Source organism: Stylophora pistillata, chromosome 6, assembly GCF_964205215.1.
Source record: "Stylophora pistillata chromosome 6, jaStyPist1.2, whole genome shotgun sequence".
In the NCBI taxonomy this organism is placed as follows: domain Eukaryota; kingdom Metazoa; phylum Cnidaria; class Anthozoa; order Scleractinia; family Pocilloporidae; genus Stylophora; species Stylophora pistillata.
In genome coordinates, this window is record NC_142524.1 from 19,579,575 (window position 1) to 19,588,892 (window position 9,318).

A 9,318-nucleotide genomic window follows, 5' to 3' on the forward strand; every position below is an offset into this window, starting at 1 on the left:
GTTTTTGATACTTTTGCCGAGTATAATGTCTCTCCGACCGACATTCAGTGTTTACAACGTAAACTCAACGGTGAAGTTGTGGTCACCTTCAAATCTATTGCCGCCAAAGAACAGTTCCTATGCCTAATTTCTCTCAACATTGATTCCGAACCTTTCGCCCTTCAAGACATCGATAAACCGCTCACTTTCCTAACTATCTACGACGCTCCTTTCGAACTGTCGGAACTTGCAATAATGAAACGCCTTACGCCCTACTGTGAACTCACTCATTATCGCCGAGGAAAACACTCGTACGCGCCCAACATTTATAATGGTCTCCGACATTACAGAGTCCGTATCATTAAGCCCATCCCCAGCTTTCTTCGTTTTGGGAAATACCAGATTTTTATTAAATACAACCGTCAGAACCCAACCTGCCGAGAATGCAATCGTCCAGACCATTTCAGCAACGCTTGCACAAACAAAATTTGCTTCAATTGCGAGGGTGTTGGCCACGAAGCCCGTGATTGTTCACGCCCCTTATTGTGCTGTATTTGTAAGCAGGAAGGTCACTTTGGCGTGAACTGTGAATACTCCTGGGTGTTCCCAACAATTCATGGCACTCACACTGACGAAAACCAAGATCTAAATATTGACGAAGAAATAGACGAAAACCTCCCTCTCGCCTCTGTTCTCCTGCCGCCAAAATCGTCCATCAAAGAAAATTGTACTTAAAAATCCTCCACCATCCACCGACGAAAATTGTACGCAAAATCCTCCACCATCCGCCGACATCTGTACGCAAGATCCTCCATCCTCTCCACCGCCCGACGATTTCAACGAGACTCAGCCACCCTCTCAACCTGAACAGTCTGAGCAACATTCTCAACCCGAACAGCCTTCGCAACACTCTCAACCTGAACAGTAACACTCTCAACCCGAACTGCCCTCGCACAATCCCTCTGAACAATGTTCTCAACCGCCATCCTTCTCTTCTGATTCCCCGATTCGGGATCCTCATGGTTTCATTGCTCTCAAACTCATCAAGCCGTCATCCCGTCGCACACCTGCTCGCTTGCCTGATCTGTCTCTTGCCTGCACGCGTAAACCTACTACACCTACGCTCACCACTGGAAAGCCACGCTCATCGACACCTATTCCTACCACAGCCTCGTCTCATCCACTGTATACCCCTGAAACCAAAAATGATATGGAAACCACTCACGATCTCAAAAGAAAATCATCCGATATATCTCCAAGTCGAAAGGAAACTACCCCCACGGAAAAGTAAAAAGGAAAAAATAGACACTAAAAAGTCCAAGTAAGTTTTTATTTTTTTTAAGTGAGTCTTTTTTCCAAGTTCCTTCAAACTCTTAACTATTAATGCAAGGGGGCTAGCAAACCCCCTTACCTACAATTTCTTGTTTGATTTGATCGAGACGTCCAACTGTGATGTCTGTTTTGTACAAGAAACGTTAATTCATTCTGAATCTACTATCAAATCTCTATCCCGTAGATGGCTAGGCCGTAGTTTTTGGTCCACTGCCTCCGGGAAACAGGGTGGTGCCGTCACCTTGAATTCTTCGAAATGCTCAAACGAAATCGTATCTTGGAAGAAGGACTCACAAGGTCGTATTGTCAGTGTTTTGATCAGGTGCAACGACTTTCATATTAATCTAGTCAATATCTACGCTCCTACCAATCCTACCGAATGGAAAAGTTTTTTTGTTTCGATTCATGAATTTTTTATTCCCTCCTCTGCGACTATCATCGGAGGAGATTTTAATTGTTACGACAACGCTCTCGATAAATTTGGTGGGAATATCTCTATGCACAAACATTACGAATCTTTAAAAAGCGATTTCGCGCTTTCAGATGTTTGGCGAAATTTGCATCCAAGATCAAGAGAATTTACGTGGTTTAATTCCACACGGTCAATTGGGAGTAGACTTGACAAGTTTTTTATTTCGAAGGATTTATTATCACCCAATGTCAAGTGTGACATTCGCCCTTGTTCGATATCAGACCACGATTTTGTTTTTCTTACCTTTGATATTCCCACCGCTGTAAAACGCGGTCCAGGCGTTTAGTGTTTTAACAACTCTCTTTTGAACGATAAGGATGTTTGCGCTACTATAGAGAAACTAATCGATGATCATGTACGTTTTTTATCTTGTTTTCCTTGTCTCCAAGATTGGTGGGAGTTTTTAAAACAGTCTATTAAAGAAGAAACGATCTCCTTTTCCCGTAAAAAGTGAAGACAATTGCAAAGAGACCAGGTGACTTTGACGAACAAATTGATCCGTCTTCGTCAACGTTTAGTTGACGGAGAAAATTCCGTTATCCGTTTAAGTTCTGACACCGAATGTCGTTTGAAAGCCCTTCCAACTAAGGTTTTCATATGGAGATATATATAGATATATATATATATATATATATATATATATATATATATATATATATATAACTGCAGACAGTACTGTTTCGGCCTTCTGGGCCTCATCAGTGCAGTGCTAATGCTAGGATGGGGGAGAACCGAGACGGTCACCCCAAACGACCCAACCTTTGTGGTATCGTCTAAGTCATGCCAGAGTGCTCAAACTAGAGTATATATATATATATATAAAGTGTGACTTGATTTTCGTAGAACAGTGCTCAATACATAGAAGTAGAGCGAAGTATATATTGTGGGAGGAAAAAGACAAGTAAACTACAAGTTTACTTGTCTTTTTGAAACTGCCTGCAACCATCATTAATCTACCAAGCCTCCGTTACACGCAAAGACAACAACACGACAGAAACGTACATCGGACTCACAGAGAATGACTTCAAAACAAGATACAGAAACCACACCGCATCATTCCGCCACGCTAAACACAGAAACTCTACCGAACTCAGCAAGCACATCTGGACCTTCAAAGACAACAACATCGATCACTTTATTTCCTGGCGCATTCTCTCATCGCACTCACCGTATGACAGCTCAACTAAAAGATGTAACCTCTGCCTCAAAGAAAAATTCCTAATCATCTGCCGGCCCGAACTATCAACACTAAACAAACGTAATGAACTCGTGTCTTCATGCCGCCACAGAAGCAAAGCCCTCCTACGCAACAACTAAACTGTCAATTTCGCGCTGCATAAATTAGACTAGTTAGATCATGCAAATTATATTGTATATAAGCAATGGTAAAGTTTATTCTCATTAAATCCCCTGATGAGTGGGCGACCACGAAACAGGCTTGTAGGGATGAACTTGTAGTTTACTTGTCTTTTTCCTCCCACAATATATATATAAAGATATATATATACAAAGCTTTGCTTTCATGTCCAAATTGAGCACTCTATCTGGGATGAGTCATTGCTGTTGCAATTGAGCATGCTCGCTAGTTTACTCTATATATAAAGGCTGATAGTTTCGAAAGAAACTGTTTGGGGCTGCGTCGGTGGGAGTAACGAAATAATTTGGATATATCAACAAAGTTGAAATGGTAAATTGGCCACCGTATTGATTACAAAAGCTGACGTTTCGAGCGTTAGCCCTTCGTCGGAGCGAATACCGACGAAGGGTATTCTAAATATTATATTATTTCATTGTATATTTATAATACTAGGGTATTATAAATATACAATGAAATGTATGAACTGCGGTATTAGATACATATGATGCACGATCCTCGCAGTAGATAGCACTATTTAAGCAATAGCGAAAATCAGACCTGAAAAAAATATTTCATTGTATATATATCATTTTCACGGGTTTATTACGAATCAGCTCAACGGCCTGCTCCTAGTTGGCTTGTTAGCTCAATTGGTAGAGCGCTGCACTAATATCGCAGAGGTCAGTGGTTCGAATCCCGTACAGGCCTGATTTTTTTCAGGTCTGATTTTCGCTATTGCTTAAATAGCGCTATCTACTGCGAGGATCGTGCATCATATGTATCTAATACCGCAGTTCAAAATATATGAACTTCATATATTTCATTGTATAAAAGATATATATATATATATCTCCATATGAAAACCTTTTTGAAAACGGGTGTATATATATGCGCATATATATATATATATATATATATATATATTTTTTTTTTTTTTTTTTATGCCACAGGCTGTGAAGAATGAAACCGGCGATTGTAGTGAGACAATGACCCGAAAGGAGTGGAATGTCAAAGAGTTCATTGGTAACAATGCTCAACTTCGACTAGTCGACCTCAGCTCTGACGATTGGGCACACATCAATTTCGACGATCTGAGAGGAAACATAAGCTGCACAGTCTGAGAAAAAAAGATGACGGCCTAAACTGATCAGAGTATTATTAATGACCTTCTATTGGTCACCAGTTGTAGTTACTTGACATTGTTCGAGTCACGTTTCTCTCATGTGATCAACAAAGCAGTACTGGTAGTTTGTTTGTGCTGACTCTGTTCTCTCGTACATTTTTGCTGGTGCATATGATTTTGCTCACTTCTCTTTACAAGAGATTCAAGTCCCTCATGCAGCAGCACATGTATATCCAGGTTAACTGAATCAAATTTAATTGTCATAATCTTGCTGTCACACTTCAAAATTTAGCAAAGATAAAGGTACATCATGTGGATCACTGCCGAGCAAATAAAGCCTAACACTGTCTACTCACTATAAGAAGATTCGTTATCAGTGAGAGGGTCTTAATGGAGTGTGGCTGTTACTGCTAATGGTAAAACGTTTGGCCACTTTACAGCTAACGGTTAATATCATACCAGTTGTTGTCACCAGAAACTTTTTGTTACGGTGAACTCTTTTTGGGAGTGTCGGTTGAAATTTGTCAATTTTGACACCTAATGGCTAAATTTTTCGACCTTCTTGCGGCTATCGGTGAACCCCATTGAGACCCTCGTGTAGCCGATTGAAAACAAACAAGAAACCTTCTGTAAGCCAAAATAATTTTCACCTACTAATAAGTTAGCATAGAAAGCTATGCAAGATGTATAATATTGACATGATGAAACTGCAAGGAGTATTTACATGTAAATCCCCTCTTGAAGTTGTAAGTGATAAATCTGGAAATGCCATCAAAGTTACTTTGCTATACTTAAATTGAAAAGATTTCACTGCTCTTTTATTGATGAGTGGACAACCTATTCTATTTATGCCGCCCTTACATAGCTCCTACAAATTTCCTTTCTTTTTTGCGATTGGAAAGCTGCCTTTAAATCGAAGAGGACTTTGAAATAGGAGGCAACAATGCTATTTGAAAAAAAACGGCAGAGACGGCTAAGATTGGATAATATAACAACAGATTGCAAATGACAAACTTCGGAGATCTCGCCTTATCCTCTCTAAAAAGAACGCGCAGTGTTCATGAACGAAGTCGGGCTGACTCCGTTATAGGGCCAGACACAAAAATCCTATGTTTTTTTTTATTCATTTCTAGAGTCAATCGGGATTTTGAAAAAAATCGAGGAAGTTCAGAAAACTTAAGTATTTTTAGACGATAATTTTGAAAAAAAAGCTGATAGCATAAAAAATTTTTACTTGGTCCTTCTTCCAGTTTCCGAGCGGGCTCCATAAAAATGTCAAACTCTGCCAACCTGTCGTTATCGTTTGTTTGAAAGAGACTGATAAATGTAAGAATACGAAGCTGACGAACCACTGTTATTTTTTAGTAAATAATTGATAATTTTAAACCTGATTGAAGGAGCTTCCACACAATTTCACAGGAATCTCGCATTTTACGCAAATGAAGTGTTAATTTCTAACCATAATTAAGTCAAGTCGGGATTTTTAAAGACAATTTCGAGATTTAAAGAGACAAAAGTGAGATTTATCGACATTCTTTGGAGAATTTCCAGATAATTTTAAGCCATTTTTCGGGATTTTTGTATCTAGGCCTACTCTGTCGCAAATAAAGTATGCACACCATGCAAGTGGTCCCACCAGCTGAGCTTATTGCCGGGGTGCCACTCCATCCGAAGTAACCCAAGTCCCCCCAACAGTATTTTTCGGTAAAGAGGAATGAAATTTCCCCTGTGAACACTACAGCTCGTTTAAAGGATTTTCTTGTGTGAAGAGTAACTGGGCAGAACCTTCCCTTAAGAGCAAATGACGATGATCGACCTGCACCCGAGCCTCGGTTTAGGCAGAACTTGGTGTAAGGCTTGTACGAAAAGCTCCTGGTAAGAAATAATCCCAATGTTCATATATCTGCGTCGTAAAGTTTTCGTATTCCTCTAAATATGTACTGTACCTTTCATTTGGTTTGGCGTGCAACCATGGCCGATCAAGTACGATTTACCTTGTTTGCAGCGAGTTATTGCCCTGAAGATTCCTACGTATCATGCACATCTCTGCAAGATCCATGGCTTCTAAGCATTTCTCAGCACAACATCCAGATTTTGTTGCCTTAAATATACAGAAACCCACAGAATTGATGAATATCTCGGAACTTATGAGTCGATATTAGCCTAAATCTCAGACGGTCTGAATCCACTTGCTCAAATATCCGTCAAAATTACGAGGGAGCCTTGGATCGTCAGAGAACTAGGCTAAATAATCGCCTTCGTGCCTTAATTTTGCAGTAAATGACTGTCGATCGTAAACAACAAAACAGCGAACGGCGGAAACAAATCACCCAAGCAACCTCTTTTCCTCTCTCTACCAAAAACGAGCAAAACGTTTACTCTTCCCCACTTCTTCTACTCTATATGGCATAGCCAGCAACGAAATAATATCGATTGATTGTTTTTTTTTAAGTCGTTACGCTGTTGGCTGTTTTGGTGTTTACGTCCACTCTGTAATGGGTATTTCGAACCCAGTCTCTCTAATAAACGACACCAAGGAATGCGTTACGATATGTCATTGCGGGAGTTCGTGATACTTCCTTATCTAATTACCACAATTATCGCTTTGGTTCTAAGAGCCTTTCCTTCTTTCAAAGAAGCAGCATAACACTTCTCGCGATCGCAACCTCCAGGTTTTTTCACTTTGCGAACTTTTCCTACGACAGTTACGTGTCTCTTTGTTTACTAGGTTAGAAATGTCAACTTATCCTTTTTTACGTATGATGCACGATCCTTCGCAGTAGATAGCACTATCTATGCAATAGCGAAAATCAGACCTGAAAAAAATCAGGCCTGTACGGGATTCGAACCACTGACCTCTGCGATACCAGTGCAGCGCTCTACCAATTGAGCTAACAAGCCAACTGGGAACAGGCCGTTGAGTTGATTCGTAATAAACCCGTGAAAGTGATAAATGAGGATCGTGCATCATATGTATCTAATACCGCAGTACAAAAAAAAAAAAAAAAAAAAAAATTTATGAACTTCATATATTTCATTGTATCTTATTTATCACTTTCACGGGTTTATTACGAATCAACTCAACGGCCTGCTCCCAGTTGGCTTGTTAGCTCAATTGGTAGAGCTCTGCACTAGTATCGCAGAGGTCAGTGGTTCGAATCCCGTACAGGCCTGATTTTTTTCAGGTCTGATTTTCGCTATTGCTTAAATAGCGCTATCTACTGCGAGGATCGTGCATCATATGTATCTAATACCGCAGTACAAAAAATATATGAACTTCATATATTTCATTGTATCTCATTTATCACTTTCACGGGTTTATTACGAATCAACTCAACGGCCTGCTCCCAGTTGGCTTGTTAGCTCAATTGGTAGAGCTCTGCACTAGTATCGCAGAGGTCAGTGGTTCGAATCCCGTACAGGCCTGATTTTTTTCAGGTCTGATTTTCGCTATTGCTTAAATAGCGCTATCTACTGCGAGGATCGTGCATCATATGTAAACGACACTAAGGAATGCGTGACGATATGTCATTGCGGGAGTTCGTGATACTTCCTTATCTAATTACCACAATTATCGCTTTGGCTAGAGCCTCACCTTCTTTCAAAGAAGCAGCATGACACTTCTCGCGATCGCAACCTCCAGGTTTTTTTCACTTTGCGAACTTTTCCTTCGGTAGAAACGTGTCTCTTTGTTCACTAGGTTAGAAATATCAACTTCTCCTCTTTTATTATTACCACTTGCATAATTTGGTTAAGATGATAACAGTACTAAGAAGGTATGATGAAACTTTTTAAATTGCAGACGATTTGTGTCTTTGTCAGATATTTTAAAATCAGAACTTGAAATATCCTATATTATCAGGTCAGGCATTCCTTCCACCTTCCCCGTACATAGTAAAGGCTTAAAATAAGAGTCTGAATAAGAAAAATTACGTAAACTCGGCTCTTCATGTTACAATTCTTGTTTACATCAACAAATTTATCAAAATACATCGAAATGAAAATTGCCTTTTTTATTGATCCTCTAACTTCCCAATAGACGGCAGTGCAAATCCAGCTCACTATCTAATACGTGCTCTTCACAATGTTCAGCCTTTATACTTGCTTTGTGTTCACCGCCCAAAGCCCAGTTGAATTCCCTGTCTTCCTCTACGTCTTAAGTCGGAAACTTGTCAAATTCTTCTAAGATGGGGCAAACCTCCTGGACTGATCTTCAACTGTGATAAAATGAGGTTTTAGTTCTCTAATTTTTGCACGTTTCCGGCGTTGGGTTTTTGAGGTCAGTTCGTTCCTATCTCGTTTTTCACTTTGGATGAGTCGGAAAAATTCACTTTTGGATTACACTGATATATTGTTTTTTTCAGCGACGTCCACGAGTTTAGCATCATATGAAACACTGGAGGAAAAATACTTGGAGGAGCTTTTAATTGCTCTTTGGCCGCGTTAATAGGTATTGAATTGTTTAGACTGTACAAGCTGGCAAGCAGTTTTCCGGCTATTCACTATTCACAACGAGATCTGTTACTTCGAGAACATCAAATAATTCCTCTACTTTTCCGCCTAGATCAACTGCAGTGTTTCTGAATTGAGAATTATTATCCTCAAACATAAAGAAAAACGTTCTACGTTCTGTTTTTGAAGTTAGGGAAGAGCTAATTAGATAATAATAATAATAATAATAATAATAATAATGACCTTATTAGTATACTTCCACATAGTGGCTCTTCGCTACTAATATAAAAACTAACTATATGCATAATACTTACAATAAATCAAAATTGATAAAATAGTGAATAATAAAAACTATACTAGATTATCCATTGCATGTCAGTATGTGTCTCTTAAGATTTATACAAAAAAGCGCATGGTCACTGCAATTCCTTAGCTCCATAGGAAGCTTATTGAAAGCTTCTGCAGCTTGATCTTGTAGAGTGTTCTTCTCAATTTTGTTGGCAAGTTCTAATTTTGGTGCAGCTAATGACCTAAGACTATAACAATTTACGACGTGTTGCTTGAGTTTTAGTGGAAAGTCCTCATTGTATAATGACTTGTGCG

The 9,318-nt window shown here is 39.4% G+C and overlaps 1 protein-coding gene and 1 non-coding gene across 3 annotated transcripts in view; both read left to right on the forward strand.

Moving 5' to 3' along the window:
• The window catches only part of LOC111327483 (uncharacterized), a 36,706-nt gene extending 30,805 nt beyond the window's left edge, over window positions 1-5,901 (forward strand). For both annotated transcript variants that reach the window (XM_088725789.1, XM_088725790.1), the window contains exon 5: window positions 4,091-5,901. In XM_088725789.1, the coding sequence (XP_088581915.1) occupies window positions 4,091-4,261 (171 nt within the window). In that variant the 3' untranslated portion in view covers window positions 4,262-5,901. The remainder of the gene's footprint in view (window positions 1-4,090) is intronic.
• Trnai-aau (transfer RNA isoleucine (anticodon AAU)) lies at window positions 3,776-3,848 on the forward strand. The gene has a single exon. It is a non-coding gene; the product is annotated as a tRNA-Ile (tRNA).
• Window positions 5,902-9,318: the final 3,417 nt, after the last annotated feature.